Consider the following 25,227-nt stretch of genomic DNA (forward strand, 5'->3'; position numbering starts at 1 on the left):
ATTCCTGATGATAGTAAATCTAGAAAAGCGCTTCGAACGCAACTAATCTATACAGTGTTATTTTGGAACAGACAAATAAAAATAACTTGGACTCAATCTTTAGTTTATGATTTTTTCATTAGTCTCTTCTATTTTGTTTAAATATGCAACGCACAAAGTATTTATTTATTTTTCATTTACTGCTTCTGAATATGCCTGAAATATTTGTTACTGGACTTAAAGAACCATCCACCAAACAAACCTACGTCTGTTTTTAAGAAATCAATTATTCATAATACATGTTTGCCCTGTTTTCAACAGAACCTATATTACTCTAAAAATGATGACCATTTGGGTATCTGAATCGTCTTCATACTTAAAATATAAACATGGATTACCACCAAAAGATTTTCAAATTAACAAAATCTGTAATTCTGCAAATGAACATTGCGGTATGGGTTTTGCTCATTGTTGAAGGCTGTACGGTGACTTATAGTTGTTAATTTCTGTGTCATTTGGTCTCTTGTGGAGAGTTGTCTCATTGGCAATCATACCACATCTTCTTACTTTTATATTGTAACAAAATCGCGACTTCAACTATTTCCGTCCTGTTTGTGACAACTAAAGAACCAAAACAAAATATCATGCTGCTAACAATGCAAAAATTAAGAGATGTGATAAGATTGTCAATAAGGCAACTATCCACCGGAGACCAAATGAAGTAGAAGTTTTCAACAATGAGCAAAACTCATACCGCATAGCAGGCTATAAAAGGCCCTGACATGACAAATGTAATACAATTCAAACGAGAAAACTTACGGCTCGATTTGTGTACAAAACATTAAACGAAAAAAACATTATGTATTAAAAAACAAACAACAACCACTGAATTAGACTCCTAACTTGGGACAGGTACGTACAGAATGTGGCGGGGTTAAAAATGAAACATTTATTACGTTTTTATTTGGAGTAAATAAAAAAAAATGATTGCTTCCTTTCTGACCTTTGATGGAAACTGTGTCGAACAACAAACAGGTTTGATGCTATAGATATTTCCTGTTTTGGATCTATCGCCCATTAAATAGGTTAAATTCATTGTTTAACAAATGCAAAATTAGTAATTTATTTACAATTGCTATTTTCAGTCTTTACAGCTTCAAATTGAGTTTGAATAAAACAAGAAATCAATTAATTAATTCCTTTTGCTATTTTGATCTTCACACAAAAATCCAATAATGTTATCTCATATGTTTATCAATGCAACACCCACAAATGTTTGTAGTTTATGGGAAAAGTGCCATTATATGTTATATGAGGGTGTGGATGGTGGTTCACAGAATACAGAATAATGGGCAAAAAATATAAAGAATAGAGAAAAATGGAACAAAAAATAAAGAATAGTGAATAATGAAGTGCTAAAAAATAAAGAACAGAGAATAATGGACAAAAAATATAAATAATAGAGAAAAATGGTCTACAAAATTAAATAATACAAAAATGAAGGACCCCATCCAGACCCTCTTATATTGTATGAATTGACATTCCATTCACTGTATTGATTTCATGTTTAGTAAAATAAACATCATTGCGAATCTATCTGCATACCACTTGCCAGATACTCAATTTCGGAATCATGAATTTTACTCTAAAATTATATAATGTGAAGCAGCCAGGTTAGTTCTCTTGTCGAACTGTTTCTCGCCAATGAAGCCAAATGTAGAGTATTGACTCAACGATTAACGGGTTATATTTCCTGTTGATTTAAAGATGATATTTAGTCTAATAAGCATCGAAATTATTGACGGCCTTTAGCCATCCAAAATACTTGTAATCAAACTTTGATTATGTTTGTTAATTAAAATAACACATTGTTTTCTATGTACTACGCACCATTGCTCTGCACTGCAGCGAACCAGTACTTATACATGAATACGTACCAACAGGGGGAAACATTTCGTATTCAATTGTTAATTGTGTAATAATGAAATCAAATTTGGGTCTCCGGATATGAGTTTCAAGAAAGTCGTATATTTGATGCAATTTTTGATTGATGTCTCACTTAGTCTATCAATGGTATTCGTGAAAGGTTGAAGAAAACAAGACGTGATAAAAAAAAAACTTACTTCTAAAGGAACTCTTCCAAGGTTTTCTGGTTGTGTCTCTAAAAATGACTTTTCTATGTGTTCTGATGGAATTTTTATTTTTGTTTCCGTAATCACGTCGCCATCTTGTTTTGTATCTTGTTTGATGTCACTGACAAGGTCACCAGTGTCTGGATTTACAACTATAAAATAATTAAGGAATAACAGTAATGTGGTTGAAAAGTTACCGCCGTCAATTGGCGATTTGATGGTCGCAAATGCAGTTTTACTGGCGACGCTAAAAAACCCGATGGATTTGACGGTAGATTAGACTTTAGCCAATGAACGAAAAAATTTTGCATACAAATTCAGTGGCGGATCCAGAGGGGGGGGGGGGGGGGTTCCGGGGGTTGGAACCCCCCTTTTTTGACGATCAATGCATTTGAATGGGGACAAATAGTTAGAAACCCCCCCCCCCCTTTATTCTGGGTTGGGAACTCGGCTGGATCCGCCTCTGAAATTGCATTAGAAATAAGTAGTATAAAGAAATAAATATTCAACGTTCTTCTAATACTATTATTTACATGTATACATGTGACATTTCTCACATTTACTACCTATTTTAATATTTTTTCTCCATATTTTAACGTTGTAATTTTTTTAATATCGCAATTTTGCAGTATGAACCCCTACAAGGATTTCAAATTTTTGATATAGGTATTGTCACATATAGATCCACTTCGACCATTAGATTTATACCCGCTTTATTATAATAAAGTGTTTACATAATAATAATAAAGAAAAACAACAAAAAAACTGTTTTACTCCCCATTGAGTATGAATAATTAGACTTACAATCAGTGAGTAATTAGAAATTCAACATCCAGAGTGACGGATGTTTTACCCTTAAAGGAAGGAAGCATAATTTTAAAGTAACTGATTTGGAAAATAAAATCCAAAAAGGATGTTGAAAAATGAAATAGCTGTAATTTGAAACTGATATTTCCATACTTGTTTCCTTTGTAATCAAAAGTGAGGAAATTGGAAAGCTGTTGTCAATGTTAATTTGACTAATCCAGACACATTGGTCTTACTAGAGCATAATCACTTCAAAACATGGTAGAAAAGGAGAGTCTTGTTTTTTTTTTCACAAAACATTTCTAAACTTTTGTACATTTTGTTTAGATTGTCATCTTCAAACTTTATGTTTTATGATTATAAATTATCGATTATAAATAATGGCGGCATTTTTCAAAAAAATAAATAGTCTTTATCATAGCCACATATTATCTAGAAGGTTTCTCATTAGAATTCTGACAAAAGCACATATTTGTTTCACATTACATTTCTATACTTATATAATTGTAGTTTAGGTGTTTTCGACTGTCATCTACTACTTTATGGTGTTATGACTATACACAATTAAATCTAAAGTGATTTTCAATAATGACGCCATTTAAAAAAAAAACCGGATTTTATCATAGCCATGCACGTATTAGGTTTCTCATTAGAATTCTTGTAAAAACACACATTTGCATATAATTTATTTTACCTTTTTCCTCTGTTTGCGATTCACTGTTTTCTTTTCCATTTAAATTACTGTAGTGAAAAGATTTCTGTTTCTGCACACCAATGCTTTGTGATAATCTCTGGGCTAAAACGAAAGATTGATACTGATACCAAAATAGTTCCTTTAATGCCAATTTCTTTATAATTTGTTTTACCTATATACAAACAAGAAGATGTGGTATGATTGTCAATGAGACAACTCTCAACCATAGACCATATGACGTAGAAGTTTGAAAAAAAATGATATACAGCAGTAAACTACAACCACTGAATTACAGGATCCTGACTGGGGACAGACACATACAGAATGTGGCTGGCGGGGTTAAACACGGTTAATTCCAGGTCAGCACATCGAAAGAACAACGAACACTTATACTTGTCCATTTGTCTTCGCTGGTTATAGTTGTTTTATTGGCAAACTCCTTATTTTGAGATAGAATAAATTTGAGTACAAAACTTGCATACGAAAAGAACAGAAAAAAAATCAACTCGTGTTATTGATGATTTTATGATATATTTAACAAAGAGCTGTGACATTACTGAGTTTAATTTAAAAAATCACATAAGTAGCACCGAGCCACATAAAACCCCAAAACTAAAGACAACCAACATGACAGATACTTAAAGTAATTCAAAGCCGGAGTACATGCAGTAAGGCATTTTCGACTGTGGTTGATAAAAATAAAGGGAAGAAAAAAGAGACTCATTTGATTTCTGATACATGTATGAAGGAAAGGAGATGTGAGGTATAAGGCAATGAGACATTAACCCAACGACTCAAATAATCATCCTGTTACTTGTCTTTATATCTACAGCATGTAGATAACCCGTAGATGTAGATACAAAGACGACAGAATTCATTATTTTAACTTCTCCAATATACACAACGAAACAACATTGATCATTATAAAACAATTTTTGACTTCTATTGTGAAATTTCCTTCACGTCTAGTGGAATGCACTTGTTGCACCGTTAAAAATACCATTGATATTTCATTTTCTGATCGTAAACTACTGTGTGGTTGTACTCTTATCACTACACAATAACGAATTTCTGTTGTCCATAGATACATGCATTTAATCGAGAGATTTTATTGATCTCAAGAGCTTGATTTCCCGTTCACTTTGCGTGAATTGTTTCGTTTTTTTTTTTTTGTTGCTGTTGTTTTTTATTATTATTATTGAGTTCGAAGAAAAGATAGTCTTCCTATCTCCTCATTCAAGGGAGTGGGGTGTATCATCTGGTTGTAAGGTATTTTGATCTGTTATTAGACGGTAATCTTTTAGTTGTATTTTTAAACGCAGTGTAAATTTTTTTTTTTATAATGAATTTTATTTATTGAAACAAATAGGCAGGCACAACTTGTATGAACAAAGGTATACAGAATGGCATATTCACAGAAAGAAAATTTAAATCAAAACAACAATGGAATATATGATTGTATAACATTAGATCAAACATAATGGTTTTCTAATAACCAAAGAGAGAATCTGTTTTCATTCGGTGTTAAATGATGTAATTTCTCAAACACCTGCTGATCTGAACATCAAAAGACTAAAAATAATACCATTCACGTATTTTTGACAGCAAAAAAAGACATTCACCTTATATAATTACGTAGAAACATATATAATACTTTTTTCTATATTTGAATATACAGGAAATTGTTTGTCCATATTTTTTCACTAATCACGTCAATAGAGAATTCACTGCTTTATTTTAACAGACGAACTTGTGTAGTCTTTACTAATTGAATAGTGATAAGGCCAGTGACGTACATCTCCGTCATTTTCAGAATGTCAGTTTGTTATGTTGATTTTGTTTACATCATATTCCCTGCTTATTGAGATTGAACTGGAATACGCATTCAGCGTGTACGTTCTGCGTACATAACGTCAACATCTCAATTACCAATTATATGCTTACGTGATCGGAAACAACAACCATACACTATATAAGAATAATTGTATATATACTTGTATTGTATTTATGGGGAAGACTTCATAAGTATGATTTGCTTATGTCTCATCCATTTTGCTGATATTTAGAAAATAAAATATGTTGAAACTAAAATAAGAATTAAGTACTGTAAATTCAGAAATTATTGCGATGTTTTTATTATTGCGAAAAATGCGACTGGGTTATAATCGCAATAATTTAAACTCGCATTTTGAAATGTTTTATATGAATTAAACAGGATTTTTGTCAATATCACAAAAATTAAAATCGCATTTTAAACTAAAATGACAAAATCGCAATAATAAATGAACGCAATAATTTCTGAATTTACAGTATTGGTATCATAAAAATAATATGAAAACAAGGAAAGGGGAATACAAAAATTAAAAAATCAAAGACAAACAGGGACAGAAATCGTCATAAAAACACGTAAAGTTACATTTACAAACAATAGTTGACGGATCATTACACAGAGAGAAAAATATAATACACACGCAACACGAACACCCTAAAAACCGTGGTTGACCTCCTGTGCTGAGAAGGTAAAAAAGTTTCTGTTCCAATAGTGGCAACCGATATTCTGGTCTTACAAAACATGATGGCGTTAATGAAACTTTCGAAGCTTACCATGGAATAACCTATTTATACTAGTTTAAGTGATTATAACTATCTCTGGTTAACCATGCAACGAAGAAAATATTCTACTCGTAATCCAAAGATTACAAAAAGAAGATAACAACAAAAGTTATAACGCATGATATCGATTAGCTTAGCATAAGACTTTTTTTCCGGAATAAAGCCTATAGATTGCCACCATGATGCAGACACGATTTTAGTATTGTCCACATGATGTAGACATGATTTTAGTATTGTCCACATGATGTAGACATGATTTTAGTATTGTCCACATGATGTAGACATGATTTTAGTATTGTCCACATGATGTAGACATGATTTTAGTATTGTCCACATGATGTAGACATGATTTTAGTATATTGCTCACATGATGCAGACATGATTGTAGTATTGCCAACATGATGCACATGATTTCAGTATTACCAACATGATGCAGACGTGATTTTAGTATTGTCCACATGATGCAGAAAGGATTTTAGTAACCTGTCCTTGAATCCCCGATTAGTAAAATGGCCAATACGTTCTCCATTGTTGGACCATAATAACTTAACGACAGCTTACAGACTATTGTTGTTTAGATTTAACCGTTCGGAGGATGTTAACCCGGAAATTAACGCTTATTGAATTATTCAACTTATTTTCTTTCGGGAAGCCTCTGTTTTTATTAGATTTTTTATCGTCAATTTATCTCTAAAAGTAATTTGCACTGGGAAGGAAATTGAAACTACTCTTTCTTCCCGCAGCGTTAGAAGATATTTATCATCGATTTTTCTACGTTTCTATTGGTTGTCATATTCAGTACTTCAATGTGAGGTCGTGATTGTTTTTTCAAAATATTTTTGTGTCAATTTGAATTTTTAGATCTACCAGTCAGCCAGTATAAAAACAAACACAAAGATAAACCCAATATCACCTCTATAGGCATATAGTTTGACGCTCATATGACTAAAATATAAATCTTATTTTTTCTAGATTTAATTTACTTAAATATTATTGTTTTTGTCTCTTACGATACAAATCTAACAGAAAGCGGACATAAAACAAAGAGAGAGAGAGAGAAAAAAAAAAACATTATCTTTGTCCTAAGTTTTAGAGTAGAATTTAAGCCACATATCATTATATTACACAAGTTTAAACTGTTCCACAATTACGATGCATGGGGATTCGCAAAACAAAAATTTCTTTGAATAAAGAGATTTTTATATACGTCAAGAAACACCAACCTAGCGACCCAAGAAAACCAAAAGACCAATTCGCCAATGTTAAATACAAGTATGTCAAAAAGTTTTTTATTGTGTATGAACGCACAATTGTCTGCAGCCCGAAACCAGTAATGACAGAAGAACAGAAGATTAAAAAAAGAAAGAAATTTAAAAGCTTATAAAAAAATAAAGTTGAGAAATACTAAACGAGGAGACCTGGTTTTGTGTGCCGCTTCTCCGTCTTTCAGATCAAATCACACAGTATGACTCTCTACTCTAAAGGAATTATGCAAACTGTATAACCTGCGTTAACGGATGCTATTTTGGAATAAATGTTTAGCGGATGACATTTTGGTCAATCATCTGATAGCAGATGTAAATCTATTACAATAAGTAAGGGTCTGGTTGAGGGTCCCATATGTAAACCTATTACAATAAGTAAGGGTCTGGTTGAGGGTCCCTCTTATTTATACTTTATTTATTTTGCCCTTTCTTCTCTATTCTGTATATTTTAGCAACCCTTTGTTTTGTTTTCTTTTATTGTATTGCCTATTTTCTCTGTTGTTTAATTTTTTGGCCTATTTTCTCAGCCTTTTATTCTGCTCTTTTTGTCCTTTATTCTCTATTCTGTAAACCCCGCCCAGACCCTCATAAGCTGATCCTTTCATTATCATCAATCCAAGTTAACAACACAAAACATACTGCCGACTATTGTAGTTACCATTAGGTACTAACCCCATTAGAACACCGATAGTGTGAAGAACTGTGATGTTAATACTACTATAACCATTATATCTATGGTACTACCATGTTGTCATAAGTAAGATGTTGTCAACACAACATAATTGTGCTATAAACTTGGTTTTGCTAATTGTTGAAGGCCGTTCGGTGACCTATACATGTAGTTGTTAACTTCTACGTCATTTGTTCTCTGGGGGAGAGGTGACTCATTTGCAATCATACCAAATCTTCTTATTTTTATATTGTGATACATTAAATGAAAAACATCCACAATAACTCCTACATGGTTCGTCTTAAATTCAGCATTAATTATAAATTGGAAATTTGATAAGTGTATCGTGGGCTGGAGCACTGTATTGTACGTTTAATGATAGACATCTACAAGAACTCCTACAATGTAACAAATTGCTCTTCTTAAATTCCTTATGAAATATAAATTGTGAATTTCATGATTGTATCGTGGGCCGAAACCTTTATTGTTCATTTAATGAGAAACATCTACAAAAACTCCTACACTATAACAAATTGTTCTTCTTTAATTCATTATAAATCATAAATAATTAATTGTACAATATATATGATTTGATTGATTCATCTTAAAATCAGCAAATCAAATATATGACAACAATAATGTGAGGGGAAAACAAGTTAAGAGCGATTAATTGTAGTGTAAATATTGAGAAGATAAAGTTGATGAAAATAGAATACATGCTCATAGTTAATATTAATCCACACAGATAACACAAATTATTGATTAAATGTCAAAATTTTAAAGTTTGGTTCAACATTACTGCAAACAATGGTCGACGTAAAATGAAACATAATGTTTGACATTTTATCAGATGATGCAAATAACACTTTATATATTTGTTGTGTCCGAAGTGCTTTTTTTTTACATAAATTCACCGGCAACGCTCAAACCAAACATTTAAAATCCAAGGATGTATAGATATTTGAATTTTTTAGTCGTCATATGACCTAAAGGGCCCCATACAGCATAGCAAAATCCACTAAATAATCAACTCAGCCTGTAAAAGTGGGATCCTTGGTTTCTTGATAAATTCTAGTTTTATCAATAAGAATATAAGAAAGTGATGATTCTGTAGAAATTCTTAAAAGTTAAAAGACAATCAATTATACTGTGTTTTGCAAAATAAAAAAGAAGGACCTCTGTCTCATTAGTGCAAAAAATTCAGCGAAATATAATATATCTCCATGATGTTAGTAACGTATTTGTCTTATCTCTACTACTAAAGGAAGCGAACGATTTCATTGAGCCGCAACTCCTCTGAAACCATACAAAGTCGGAAATACTTGTGATATGACGTATAAATGTAGTGTTTTGTACTTCCTAAATTTTTCTTTAAAACAATCTTTTTTCCACAGAAAACGCCAATTTTTGAGGAAATATCCAAATTCGAACACCGTTATCGGTCCGCGTCTTATACGCTTTCTTGCATGCTCAGTCGACATACTGCCCGCGAAATCCAAGTGAAACTAAGAAGAAATGATAGAAAATAGGACAGTTAGGCATATAAGGATGCTGTATTGTATTGTAAGTGCATCATTTTGCTAAATTAAACGACATCCACCCTTTTTACTCAGTTGCAGAACTGTCCAAAAATGAAATGGGCATTGAACGTGTCGAAGTGTAGTGATCCTCCCACCTTTTTATGTGTAAACACAGGCACCCGACATCTGGACCCCTCCCCCTTTTTATGTGTAAACACAGGCACCCTTGACACTCTTTGTTTCATCACTTTCCCAATTGTACCGCGATTTCGCGGGCATCTTCTAGTAGTAAATAAAGGCAATTGTAGTATACCGCTGTTCAAAAGTCATAAATCGACTAAGAGAAAACAAATCCGGGTTACAAACTAAAACCGAGGGAAACACATCAACTATTAGAGAAAAACAACGGAACAACAGAAACACTGAACTGCAACAAAAACAAACGCGACCATACACAGAAGCGAACTATTTGATAGCAACTGCAATATTCCTGACTTGGTAGAGGACATTTTAAGAAAAAAATGGTGGGTTGAACCTGGTTTTATGACTAGCCAAACCTCCCGCTTATATGGCAATGTTTAAAAATATCGCTAAAATGACAACACTATGTGCCAGATTACAGTACAAACAAACGCAAGAACACTCAGCACAGAGAAATGCATAAATAAATAATATAATAGTACATTACAACATGTAAACCACAGAATAACAACGGACATCTCCCTTTAACGACAGCACAGGACCTACATGAATTGCTTATTATATCAATTATTTTATTGGATGCTTCAAACACAAAAGGTTTGAGATTTTATAGCACTCAACCGCAAATAAGGCAGACATTTTAAGATGATTACACGGGAGTGTGGTATTAGTTTACCCTGCTTATTACTAGACCGACACGTTGAATGTGATTGTTAACATGCTACATATAGCTCACAAGGTAACAGTCCGCGGGAAGATTTTAAAATACTCATATTATTATGACTCCTTGCGATTTGTTTTTTCTCGTACTAGAATGTACATGCAGCATGATTGCCGGAGGAGAAGCGCAGATTTGGGTGATAACATAAATACCCTACTCATTCATATTCTCCTGACTTGCGATCAGTCTTCTCTTGTAATAAAAGCCACATGCCTGGCCGAGAAGCTAGCAAACCAATCTTTTCTCATTCTAAAAGTCATAATTTTTTATGCTTGTCGGAGAAGCTAACCGATCAGTTTTTTCCGTACTAAAGCCATGTGCTTAGCAGGGCAGTAGCAAATACCAATTTTAAAATAAAAGTAAATCTTATAAAGACCATTGAAATTAAATGTTGAGTCTGACGTAAGATAGACGGGTTTTTTTATGCTTGTTGAAACGGATTCTGTTCCTGATATAAATTGTCTCCCGGGTCGGTGTCACGTGGTCGGTGTCATTGACTTCTAGACAATGTTATCGAAGCCATATATCACCGCTAAGGATTGACAATTATGAATGTTCTACAGATTAATCTACGACCATGGGAGAATAATCTACGACCACGGGAGAATAACGTCTAAATTAACTTGCTTTACTGGTGGATTTTATGTCATCAATAGACAGACAAAAGCCGAGGGTTATCAGATCGAAAGGCTTAATTTTCGCAAAGAATAGTATACAAAAGACGTAACTGCAGAATCAGTGACGTTTTCTTTATACAATTTAAGTTAAAGCTTAACTCCTGAATAGCTTAAACAATGTTTGAATTCAATATTTAAAAAATGAAACTCTATCATTATTTACTGAAATTTTTTAGCTGCAAATTTTTAAAATTGTTCCTGTCGTAGTGCTTCATATATATGTTTTAGTGTTAGCAAGATACATGTATATGCTAGAGGTAATGAGGTGCTGTTTTATTACTATTTATTTGTATGCTGCATGCCTTGTTTTATTTGTTTTTGTATATGTTTTTATAATCGGTGAAAAGCTCATTAGAGCTTGTGTTTAATATCTTTGTCAAATATGCCGAATCCAAATAAACTTTTACTTACCTACTTACTTATCATCCTCTCAGCTATGTGTTATTTAATTTATTACACTGAATGTTCTGTTACTGTCTATCAAATTTCAAATTTAAAGTAAAACAAGTTTGAGCTTTCTAAAAAGCTGTGGACTGCGTCGTTCCATCCTAATTTAAGGTAATATGTGTGCATGTGGTTGTTGATTTAGTATTGAAAATGTGGTATTTTTAGATATTGATTGATATAAAATGGATGTCTTAGACTTGGAATATCAATTTTTGTACATATATTAAGATGAACTTTTCTGAAATTTTAAACTAGCTGTTCAGTGTTTAGTTGTCAATATGTTTTTGTGGAGTGTGGTTTTTATAAGTTCTTACAGCTGGTCATTGACTTGCGATTTTGATTACTAGTTCTGTATCTAATTTATTCAGATATATATGAATGTTTAGGTATGCTAATAACATATAATTGTAAACAGCAATAAATATTTAGTTTCAGTGAAAATGATGTTGTTCTACTTTAAGAGTGTGCGTTATACACCCATGCTTTTAAAATTTTGTTCACTTTACTTGTTAAAAATTAAAACATTTACAAATAGACACGACTCTGGAGGTGTGCCTAGATTGGCAGAAGTTATGGAATACAGAAGCAAGTAAACTATTTCGTCTTGTACATAACATATATGTAATGTATTTGATAAAGCGCATAATTATTCAAGCGTCTGTGTGAAGGCTAATAGAGTATTTGCCATCAGATAGAGTAAATTATCTCCCTCGTATTAACCAATCAAAATCTTTCAATTTGACATGAAGTATAATAATATTTTATATCTACTTCTTTGCGTAGCTTGTTATTGTATTGTTTTTCCGGAAACGGGAAATGACTCGTACCCAATTCTGGATTCTGATGTATTCTGGGTAAAATTTCAAATGGGAACACCAATTGGTTTAAAACGTCAAAAACAAGTGAAATTCAACCAATGGCATGGCCTGTTTTTTTTTTAATTTTTGGGGTTTGAATAGTGCACATTACCAATAAGTCAGTTCGATTCTGATTCGACGAATTCAGACGTTAGTGCATGACCTTCTAGAGACAAGTGAAGTAAATCACGTCTTCATTCCGATTATTTTATATCTGACTTATCGAACGTAAATGGCTGACATCATAGTAGGAAACAGCAATCAAATTGTTTTATGACATGAACTTTTGTTCATAGATAAGATCAAATTTATGACATCCGTTTATTAACGGAGTTAATGGAAAGGAAAATTCTCTGATTAGTTATTGGCTCATCTGTTAAATCAAAATTTCTGTCGGTAAAGGGTTTTTATCTCATTTGTTTTGTTAGGAAATTCCATCACTTTTGATGCGATAAGCAATAATTCATTGTTTCTTTTAAAGGGAAACTTTATTATTTATATCTTCGTTTTGAAATTGATGCGCAGTTGATTTTGAAATAACAAATGAGAAAATAAGAATGATGAAAAAAATGTACTTCATTGGAATTTGTCAATGATGCGCATTTTTTAGATTTATAACGGGTTCTTAATGCTTTTCTTTGAAATGTAACATTTTTCTTTAACAACAAATATATATTCCTACTAATGAAAATAACTCTTTCCAACAAACATGGTAATGATTTAATTAATTAAAACAAAATGGGCACAGTTTGAATGTTTTGTATTGCTTAAATGACGATACAAGGGAAAACAACATTGAACACAGTTATTCGTGGAGAAAAAAAGTTAGATATCAATGACCTGATAAAGGGTGTCCTAGATACTCACTTCTATTGTTACAAAAGGTTAAAAATACAAGACATATAGATGTTTGAAAAGAAAGGCGGAAGATACCAAAAGAATATTCAAATTCATACGTAGATGACAAACTAACTAAGCCATGGCAAAAGCGAAAACGACCATAAGACAAACTTACAACGCCATAGCAAAAGCAAAAACGACAAAAAGACAAACTTACAACGCCATTGCAAAAGCGAAAACGACCAAAAGACAAACTGACGAGGCCATAGCAAAAGCGAAAACGACCAAAAGACAAACTCACAACGTCATGGCAAAAGCGAAAACGACCAAAAGACAAACTCACAATGCCATGGCAAAAGCGAAAACGACCAAAGGACAAACTGACAACTCCATGGCAAAAACGAAAACGACCAAAATACAAACAACAGTCTACAAAACACAATATAGAAAATTAAAGACTGTGCAACACGAGATTGATCAAAGCCGGGTTGATATCAGGTGCTCCGGAAGGATAAGCAGAAAAAAAGTTATAAGAAAACAGCATCAATTGATAATTTTACCTGCTAATCTTGCCAGTTTTTCAAGTTCTTTTTCTTGCTGTTGAATCTAAATTGATTAAAAAATATAGAAGATGACGTATGTTTTCACATAATGTAGCTCATAATTCAATATGACGATATAGGTACATGCGCATCATGTGTTCACGTCCAAGTTAATAGAAAGTAAGTTATAACCGACAACTTTCTTTGGTCCGAACGTCACAAGTTAATCCAGAAAGGATAGCAAAAAAAAAATCACTTTTATTTACTTCCTACGAAAACGAACTCTCTGTAGTGTATCAAAGACTAAACTTCGATTATTAGTTTTAGATACTGAATTTCAAATTTCAAATCTCGAATTTCAGAAATCGGATACTTAATTTCGAAATTCCCATACTGAATTATCTTTCTAGTCTTTACATTCAAAGTTGCTAAAATGTTATGATATAAAAATAAGGCGATGATGAATGATTGCCAGTAATAGCTATACAGTGATTATGTATACTTACCGATGAAGATGAAGATGATGATGGCTTTTGGACAGAACCTGAAATTAAAAACAGAATGTAAAATTGAGTAAAAAACCGTAAAGCAGAATGCAAGAAAACTGTTTTTTCCTAAAATTGCATCTTCAATTTGAGATATTTATATATATTAATAACAATTAGAATAGAACAGATAGAAATCAATGTTTATCGACATAACAATGAAAGCAATAAAAAAAAAAAAAAAAAAAAAACGTAAAGAAAACAAAAAACAAACAACAAATCGAATGAAGGTCAACACGTTGTCAGAAAAAACATTAACAACATAACGACAAAATAGACGAAAAATAAACAGTAAGTTTCAACATCAATAGATCATTATAAGAAACATTTTTGAATGTTGTCTTTTTAACGTCCAGTGGCAAATATGTCGTGCTTGTTCAGGACGACAGTATACAAGAAAGAAGAAAAAAGAATTAAAATAGACCGTTTAGAAACATTTAAAGTAAATAAACAAATATAAAAGACGACTTTTTAAAACAAAATGTCAATATCAAGATTTTGAATGAATGACTGCACACATCATTCATAATCGTGGATACAGATCACGTGATGTTTTATTGACGCTTATCTTCCTACGAATTTTACTCAAGAGATTTTCTAGCGGAAGTTCTTTCGAGAAAATTGTTTCTTCCTTCATAGATTCTGGAGAAATTGTATTATATTTCCAAGTGTAACCTTACAAAGTATATTTAATCGAAAAACATCTGCAGGTGATGGGAATACAATGTTGAAACAGTTGTAAAGCGCCATCTATACATAAAATACTTTTGACAGATTTCCCATTTCACATTCCATGATGTATCGCCAATGAACAGACTCCCGTAGGAATCACGTGAGATAAAGAATAGTCTATATGGAATAAAAAAAAATATTTAAAAAAAATCACCGATCAGGACATAGTTGAAGTTGTAATTGCTCACGTTATTTTGTATCGATAAAGTTAATAATAGTGTGACAGTGAAGAATATGATGCTGTTGCCACTAATTGTATTTTGTAGCAAGTAATTAATTAACATCCTATTTGATCAATTCTATCCTTGAATTAATGAATCCTTGAACCATACATAATTGATAAGGCAAATTAAAGATTTCTGTAAACAATATGGTAGTGAAAAAAGGTTTAATTTTAACACGGTGACATTTTATATTTTGTTCACTATATACTTTAGGTATTGTAACAAACCAATTGCTAAACGTCTTATTGAACGCTTTTGAAAAAAAAAAAAAATGTCGCTGAATACAAAATGTACATTGTATCATGCCGGACAATCGGTACACATATCCAGAAAATATCGCAAAATCACGCGATTTTTCAATCAAAATCGAGCACTTCAGGGCTGCAAGTTAAGGGTAACTACAGCTTAATACTCTATGGTTTTTCGTTTTGACGGAACAACACTAGAGACTCTAGTTTCAAGCGAATTCCTCCTCTAAGATCAGACAACACTAGAGACTCTAGCTTCAAGTGAACTTCGCCTGTAAGATCAGACATAATCTATTTTTATTCATACTTTATATGTTTGTTGATCTTCCGTACTTATTGACAATAGCATCGTGCATTTTATATACGTTTTAACAATGAAGCATCTTATCTTTATAATGCCACAACTGTCACGAAAATGACATTCAGACAGACACAAAAAAAACGGTTTTTAGATCTTGATGAATTAAAGACAACCCAGATCATAAAAGACGGAATCCGCTAGAAGCATCGCCCCCGCGTTTTATACAGTCATTAGTTATTCTCTTTATATCGATATTCTGTAAGATTAGCAATAAGTACACCTACTGAATAACTGCTGCTTCGCTACGTGACAAGCATGGAATTGAGATAGATTTTTTTTACCAGATCTTGTTAACTCATTGGTGCTACAGAACTGAAATACAATAAGGTTTTAAAAAAAAGAAGCTGCAGGAACCATTGTGTAAATGATTAAATAAAGCATGTAAATGTCATCGCCATGGTGATCAGCTAGGGCTTACTTTTTATTGTAACCAAGAAATTCTTTATTAGTTCACAGTTTTAGAATATTACGTATTCTGAGCCATATCTTAAAAAGCGTTCACCAAAACATTGTGATTGCTTGATATCTTAAAGGATGTTCGAGCAATGGCATAACTATAGATTTTTACTTTGGTTCATGAATAATGATATCACCCACAATACGCCTGACTCATAAATACGATTTTCCTACCGAAGGTCGGTGGCTTTCTCCGGTCACTCCACCTTCCTGTATGTTAGGAATTTATAAAGTGTCATACACTAAGTATAAAGATGTCGATGCAGTTAGCGGGAAAATTCCTTCAAATACATTGAATATAAATATCTTTAATGAAAATTTTGATTGATTGATTGATGGTGGTTTAAAACTACGTCAGTTCACACGAACTAGGTCGCAACGAGCGATAATTTCGATTAGAATTGTTATGAAATACTAATGAATACTCTTAAATTTTGTAGAACAGATCTTAACCATTACACATTAGAGCTATTTGTCCGCCATTTCTGTGCACCACAGACGTTCCCGTAAAGGTTTGTAGAAGGAATATATCTTAACCAATACACATCATTGCTATTTGCTCGCCGTTAATGTACATCACAGACGTTCCCGTAAAAGTTTGAAGAAAGAATAAATCTTAACCAATATGGCAACCGTTACGATAGAATACTGAATCTATTTTAAACCAAATTTGTCACAGAAATTAGATTATTCCGTACAAATGTAATTATTAGATGTGCGATGTTCCAATGATTATTAAGTTATTTCCAAGAAATCAATCCTACAAATCTGAGGGTCTGGATGGAGTGGTCCCGCATTACTTTATTCTTTAATGTTTTAGATCAATATTTTCTATTCTTTATTTATTTTGCCAAGTATTCTCTATGCTGTGCTGTGTATTTCAGCAACCCATTATTCTTTATTCTTTCTTTTTTTTACTATTTTCCTGTGTTCTTTATTTTTTTAGACCTTTATTCTGCACTTTTTGTCCATTATTCTCTTTTCTGTAAACCCCATCCAGACCCTGAAATATGTGATGTGTTAAATCACGGAGTGTCAAGTGACTTGTGTCTGTCTAGACTTACAGTATCATCTTACTCAAAGATTTCTTACCGAATTTCAATTGTAATTTCATTAAATCCTCATCATACGCCATTTCTCTGGACTAACATTGTATATTAATGTTAAAAAAGCGACGCGAGATTGATTGATGGAAGATGGGCGGTGGGGGGGTAAACGACCTTGACTACCCATGAGGTTCTTGCACGGCCGGTATTACGCGAGATTGTTGTATTTTAAATGGCAATCTTTTCAATATGATAAAAATAACAACGTGTTATCTCTGGTTGCTGCATATTGCTGATCTCCTTTATATGACCAATGAACAACGTTTTTATGGCAATTGAATATTTAACGTCATTGTAAGAGGGTCTTGATAGGGGTCCTTCATTCATGTATTATTTAAAAGGCACCGACATGACAAAATGTAAAACTATTCAAATGATAAAACTAAAGGCATAAATTGCAGTATTTTCATCAAGCAACATAATTAATGACTCCAGAACAAAGATTACAAACAGATTCACAGAAAATTCAGTCACATCCAGTATTTATTTGTATCGTTATATTGCTGTCTTATTTTTGTACACCCTCTCTTTTAAACATTTATACGCCCCTGCCTTTCAAATATTTGGCTTTGTTGAAGGTTAATCAAGAAAAGAGCTTCGGACACATAGAATTTGTGAAAGAGTTATTCTTTTTATATAAATATTTTATTTATGGATGTAACAGTATCAATTAAAGGTAAAAATCATAAAACAAATGATTTTAAAACTGGATTATGATGTTAGCTTGAGGTCTTATCGGTCAAAAGGTGAATGGCATTCGCAGGGTTTTAGATTAAATAAAAAAAAAACCCTGGAAAACAGTAATGGTTGAAGTTCAAACAGCCTTATTTAATTATGGATTCTTGACACTGAGAAATACGGAGATTTTTATTTGATTTCTGATCAGTTTCCGTTGTTCCGTGTCAACTTTAAACAAAGGTATTGTTTATTTTCTATGTAGCTTTCAAACGTTTCCGTGACATATCGATAAAGACATATAATTCCACTTTAAATGGAAATTTAACACAATAAATGAATAAAATTGTGATTATTAATAGGTAGTATGTTAGTTCATGGCTGTGTTTGAAATTATTACAAGACTTAAGTATGTGACAGATACAACAAAAGACATTACAGATCCCACGGTATGTTTTTGCTCGGCCATACTTTAGTTTCAAACAGAATATGTATACATATACTAACAGTAACCAAAGGACAAGTTCATTAAGATATGACAAAGCAACTAATGAGATTCTATACCTTGGACTTGGACAGACAAACCGAAACATCTAATGTTTTAAACTTGTTTTTTTAGAGCCCAACTCTTCTTTTTATCTCGTTCATGGACTAACTCAAGGTTAACAAAAAGTAATCACATAAAAATTGAAACATTTTTTTAGACAGAAATTAAGGATGAGGCTAATACGAATACAGACACTATATCAATTATTAATAAATAAATCACGTGACTATATATAACGCGATAATTGATCACATGTCAGATACAGAGTCGGATACAACATATTGTTTTATGTTTTCTGTTTAATTAATTATAATAAATGTTTCGATTTTCTGTTAATTCCAACGAAACCTTTCAATCGTAAACACGACTCACGTGACATTATATAATCTGACAACGTGGTCATTGCTTTAGTCAAGCAATATCGGTGATCTTTTGACTTATAGTCCTCTATGATTCATCTTCAGTTTTAGATTTCACATTACATTTTTCATATTTTGAAGTGTTAGGCAGTTTAAGAAAATCAGAGAAATATTATAATACATAAGTCTTTGACAAAATACACCGGTTAAATAGGGATATCATTATGCTGAATGTACATGTAGGTAAACCATGAACATATGTATACTCGTACCTCAACCTTAAAAACAAAATACTGCCTTCTTGTTTAAATGGTTAGCGTAAATCTTTAGTCAGGGACATGCATATGCAGTGCATTGTTGTGCATCAGTTTATGATTTTATACGTTAAATTTGTCCAAAATTTTTTTGAGAATTCATAAATTTATGAAAAATATATATCAAATATTGAAATACAGAAATTTCCTCGTTGATTTACACTGAGAACTGTTTTGATGTTAATTATTATTTAACCATACTTTTTTGATCATGTTCAGTATAACCTATTTTTATATTCAACGATGTCGCCACAAATCCAAAGTATAAATGGATGGTCTACAATCCCCACACAACAAATCCCTTCACCTTTAAAACTTTTATGAATGTTTAGATCCTGAGGAACTGTTTGATAAATCAATTCATGTAGTCTGTTGTTTTACATTATTGCCTTAACTTGAGATTATGAAACAAATAATGTGTTGAACTAAAATAAGGGTAAATGCAACATTATTTTGTGCAAAGCACCTGTTCTGAATTAACCGCCACCTGACAAACAGTCATTACCAGTTATCAGGTGGCAGGAAGACGGTGATTTGCGCGAATAACAAAGATAAATGAATGTGACTGAGTAGGACAGCTGGGAACAAATAATGTTGCAAAATTTCGACTGGAAGGTGTCGAGCAAAATGTTTCAAAATAAACGAGCCCGTTCATTGCTCGTATTAAAAAAAAGTTCAAAGTCCCCAAAAAATACTTAAGATAAGGTTAGCTTTATTTGTATTGTCTTCTTTCAGGGTATAGCATCCATTGCTTTTTAATGTATAGATAAATATATGCTATATGTGTCGCTTTTTTAAAAACCGATTCCTATTTGAAAAATCAAATTTGCCTTAAAATGTTGCACATCGACAAAAGAAATTGCAAAAACGCTCCCTCTATTTGTTTGAAACAAAGATTAAAGACCATTGTTGGATATATATAGTTGTCTTATTCGCAAATTACTCTAAATCTCCCTAATATTTCCATAATTCTAACTTAAAGGATGACAACGATATTTATGCTCCTCTTTAAACTAGTTTTTCATTTGTAAGATTAAGTAACTTGTGCACTCACTTTAGCCCTGACTACGACACTCCATATACTATTGAATTTATAAATAGGATATGATTTTATTTGTTTAATTATATATATATATATATATATATATATATGTGTAATAGTTCTGATAGTACCAACCTCATATCGTGATTATGCTATATAAAATTGAGAATGGAAATGGGGAATATGTCAAAGAGACAACAACCCGACCATAAGCAGACAACAGCCGAAGGCCACTAATGGGTCTGCAATGCAGCGAGAAACTCCCGCACCCGGAGGCGTCCTTCAGCTGGCCCCTAAACAAATATATATACTAGTTCAGTGATAATGGACGTCATACTAAACTCCAAATACATGCATTTTCAATTCTGAATGTCAACATCAACATCAACAACAACAAAATTCAACAAAGGATATATTGTAACAAAAAACAAATGAGTCTTTTGATTTAATCACTTATGCAGCAACATAGGTACCGTTAACGTTACTACTACAAGCTGCAAGTAGTCAGTACATCAGTTCTGGCATATATATATATACAAATATTGTTTGATATAAAATTTCGGTTATAAAATTTCGAAAACTAAGGAATGTATCCCTCTCATGCAAAGCTCGAATCCGCAGTCCGTGATTGGTTTTACTTTAATCTTTTTTTTATTCTTTATCAGCCCTCCAACGTTTGTATTAAGTGCCAATATGCCTAAGAATCAGGCAGTGGTGAAAACATGCCAAACAAAAACCCACTCAGCTTTACATTAATTTATGTTCAAAATGTATAATGGTGCATGAATATAACATTCGTTTCCTTTTCCTGTTCTGGTAACTCAAGATATAATTTGGTTGAAATGCACTATAAATTAACAATTAAGGGGAGATAACTCCGTAATTTCCTATCTTTCTAACCAAAATTTATCTAGATTTTTCTCGAATTACCAGACACACAGAAACAAAAGACCTACCATTTCTAACTCAGGAAGAGGGTACCTTAAAAATAGGGTAGTTAGGTCGATGGGTTTTTTTCGGCCATGTTTTGATTTTTTTCAAAATTGCCTGATTCTTACAAAGACTGGCACTTAAATATTAAATGTTGAAATGAGCATTTGGTGCAATACAATTGATACCTTTAATGATGTTATGATGTTATAACAATGCATTTATAACACATTTTATATTATAGAAACCAAACAATTTAATAGGTTTTTTACAAGGCGTTATTAATGTAAGAGTTCATATCCTATTGGAATACTCTTAAGGAAAAATTGATCTGAAAAATATGACATTTTGCAACATATTATCGATAAGATTAACAATAAATTTGAAATTTTATTACAAATCGCATCAATTAACAGAAAAGTAATACTTGTATTATATTTCCATGAATAATTAATCTGTCAGGTATTGATAACCGAGAAGCGTCATCAACAGTCGTATTAACGGATATTACATGTAAAGAAACATCTGCCATACCCCAATTAATTATTCTATCGTGTCAAATGAAACGGCCGTTAACCGTTCAAAACTGAAATATTCAAAATTAATTAATATTTTTCACTTTCATTGACAAATCTGATTAAATCGAATACAAGTATAATAATAATAATATAAATATAAATATTCATATCACGTAAAAGATAAAAAAAAATTATATATATAGATTACTAATGAAAATGATTAAAAATGCTTACTCATTTGACATTTTGAGCACATTTAATTAATACATTCATTTAAAATTTAGAGTATGATAAGAATTGTGCTACGGAAATAGTACAGGGAGGCGAAAGTTACCAAAGGGATAGTCAAATTCAAAAGTCGAAAACGAACTGACAATCCCATGGCAAAAAATGAAAAACGACCTACAGGCAAACAGCAGTTAACAAACCACAACATTCAAATTGCATGTTGAATGGGAGATGTTCAAGTTTTCGATTTAATAGATGTCTTAATAATAAAGAGATACACGACAAAATAAACATAGAATGCAGAAAGTTATGTGTACTGTCGTCTTTCAGAGTAATATCCGGCTTTAAGTAAAAAAAAATGGGATGGGTTGAGGTAGTTTATTTGTAAATATGTATCTGATCTTTGTTAAAGGTTAAAGTCAATGTCTTTAAGATCAAGAACAATTTAAAGAAATAAAAAGAGGAAGACAGAGAAAAATATATAACCGATGTTCCTTTGCTATGAATTTGGATTTGTAAAGTGTGTGTAGCAGGAATTTGCATAATACCGGTATATAGATATAACAAGATGTGGTATGAGTGCCAATGAGACAACTCTCCATCCAAGTCAAAATTTATAAAAGTAAACCATTATAGGTCAAAGTACGGTCTTCAACACGGGGCCTTGGCTCACACCGAAGAGCAAGCTATAAAGGGCCCCAAAAATTACAAGTGTAAAACCAAACTTATGTCATCGGTGAAGTTAAACACATGTTTTCAGTGCATTTCATCTTATCAAATGATCTTTGCATACCGAATATGAGAAATGGAGATTTTTGGATGTACTTAATTTTCTGTTATGAATTCAAAACCGTGAATTCAAATTCAAATTCTTTATTTACACTCAGACACAAAATATGTGTTACATGAGGACAAATTACAAATGAAATACAATAAATGACAGAATAGACAGGAAACTAATAACAAAAGTGTGCATTCTAAAGATCATAAAACTTGTAAGATACATGCATCTTACTAAATGATAGTTTCTTGATAAATATATAGACAATAACTGTATAGTGTCTTTAAATATCAGCTGTATTTGTACGAGGCTAAGAAACAGGTGTAATGCGAGCTTCAGCGAGCTATTACGCCTGTTTCGAGCCGAGTACAAATACAACTGATATTTAAAGACACTGTACAGTTATTGTCTTTATCCTGCAATGAATTTTGTACATTTTTTTCCAGCCAATCGTTGAATTTTTTTTTAAAGAAATCGACATGACTTAAACGCGGACCGCGATGAGGACCCCAAATTGACCTGTAACGTAAACATTAATTTGACATAATCGTTCGCTCGCAACAGAAGCAGGATACCAGGAGACTGTATCCGTCTAGTATACGTATATCGCTTAGTGATATCTGTACACCTGTATTAGTATAGTAGAGAAGTCGATTGCAGGATAAAGATAAATTATGCAATAACTGACAGTGACATAACGATAGCATCTTTTGCATTTTCAGTACAGATGGGTATATTGTATAATATTTCGGTATATATTTCTTTCGAAGTTCAGTAAAAGTAGTATTATTACATACATATAAATAATGATATTCGTCACTAATACATTCATTACATAAGGTACATATACGATCGGTTCTTGCGATGTTGTATAAAACAAATTCAGATTTCTATGAATTTCATGGACCTTGATTAACTATGTAATGTATTTATTTACTCCTTTTTTCTATCACTGCTTTACTTTTACCCATCTAATTGAGTTTGTATCATCAATTGTTAACACGAAAAGAAATTAAACGAACAAAAAACTGTATTTATTGTCTACATTCTGTAATAATTCGAAGAAATCAGAGAGTTAAACTTCACAGTATTTAATATCTTGTAGATTAAAAAAATAAAAGGTTCCTACCACAAAATATCCAGTGATATGAGTATTTCTTTCATATTAGATCGTAATTTCAAGTTTTCATGTTTTTAAAAATCTGTAATGTTTTTTTTTGTTAAAAGACTATCCCGCACTTTAGTATTGCGAATTAAAGGTAACTGTTACCCGTACATGGACACATGTGCGACGACATATGTCCAAAATAGAAAACATTCTTACTTAACATTGATGCTTGCTTATTATCAAGTGACATATATTTCATTAATATTCAGGACGAACATTTACAATTTAATACAAACAGAAAGTATTTCAAGGGCACACAAAGGCTGCAGCATACCTATACTACTTCGATAAATCTCAAATGATTCAAAATTAGCTAAGATATAAAATTTCACGACAACTTGAGATGTATAAATATAAAGATGCAGACTAATATATAATACTCACCAACATTCTTTTTGGCGGGTGCTGATAGAACTGTAACCACACAGACAAACACAAGTACACACAAGGATTCCAAACTGATTTTCATAGCTGTTAATTTCTTTTTTAACTTTAAAAGTATTTGTTTTTCTCAACTTGTTCTCCTTCGTACGTTCGACAGTTTCTTAATTTTGTTTTGTCAATGGTCTTATAATTCCAATACAATAATCTCGCGCTCTTATCAAAAATATAATATTCTAGCGTTTCTTTATCTCAACTAAACTAATAACTAACTGTACGATTAAATCTGTAAAACCTAATATAGATTCATTTGCGCAGACCGTTTCCATGGATATCAGAGTTTTCTAATATTTGATTGGACAAAATTTAACAATTTTACCATGATGAGATGCTGCTAATTCAATGGTGACAGTTAGGAAAAGGTCAGAGGGAACCGAATTGTATTTATTCTGATTGCATCGATCGGTCTGTTGTAGAGTGTTGATAACACTTTGGAATCAAGACTGGATTCTGTAAAAGCAGTGATCCATTAGAAGTTTGTTAAATATGGTGTAAATGTTGTTATAACAAACGCTCCAGTGATCAATAATGCTGTTTGACAGACGTCATAGTATGCTTTGCGTTTTGATTGAAAGGAAACAAACAAA

General features: G+C 32.1%; 1 protein-coding gene across 1 annotated transcript in view; it reads right to left on the reverse strand.

The window, feature by feature from the left end:
* LOC127722040 (uncharacterized) overlaps positions 1 to 24,895 on the reverse strand; it is a 40,969-nt gene extending 16,074 nt beyond the window's left edge. Inside the window, exons 1-5 of the mRNA XM_052228885.1 lie at positions 24,584 to 24,895; positions 14,472 to 14,509; positions 13,984 to 14,029; positions 3,613 to 3,714; positions 2,103 to 2,263 (exon numbers count right to left, since the gene is read on the reverse strand). Coding sequence (XP_052084845.1) covers positions 2,103 to 2,263; positions 3,613 to 3,714; positions 13,984 to 14,029; positions 14,472 to 14,509; positions 24,584 to 24,668 — 432 coding nt within the window. The 5' untranslated portion in view covers positions 24,669 to 24,895. The remainder of the gene's footprint in view (positions 1 to 2,102; positions 2,264 to 3,612; positions 3,715 to 13,983; positions 14,030 to 14,471; positions 14,510 to 24,583) is intronic.
* Positions 24,896 to 25,227: the final 332 nt, after the last annotated feature.

The sequence above is a fragment of the Mytilus californianus genome, unplaced genomic scaffold (assembly GCF_021869535.1).
Source record: "Mytilus californianus isolate M0D057914Y unplaced genomic scaffold, xbMytCali1.0.p SCAF_12, whole genome shotgun sequence".
Lineage (NCBI taxonomy): Eukaryota > Metazoa > Mollusca > Bivalvia > Mytilida > Mytilidae > Mytilus > Mytilus californianus.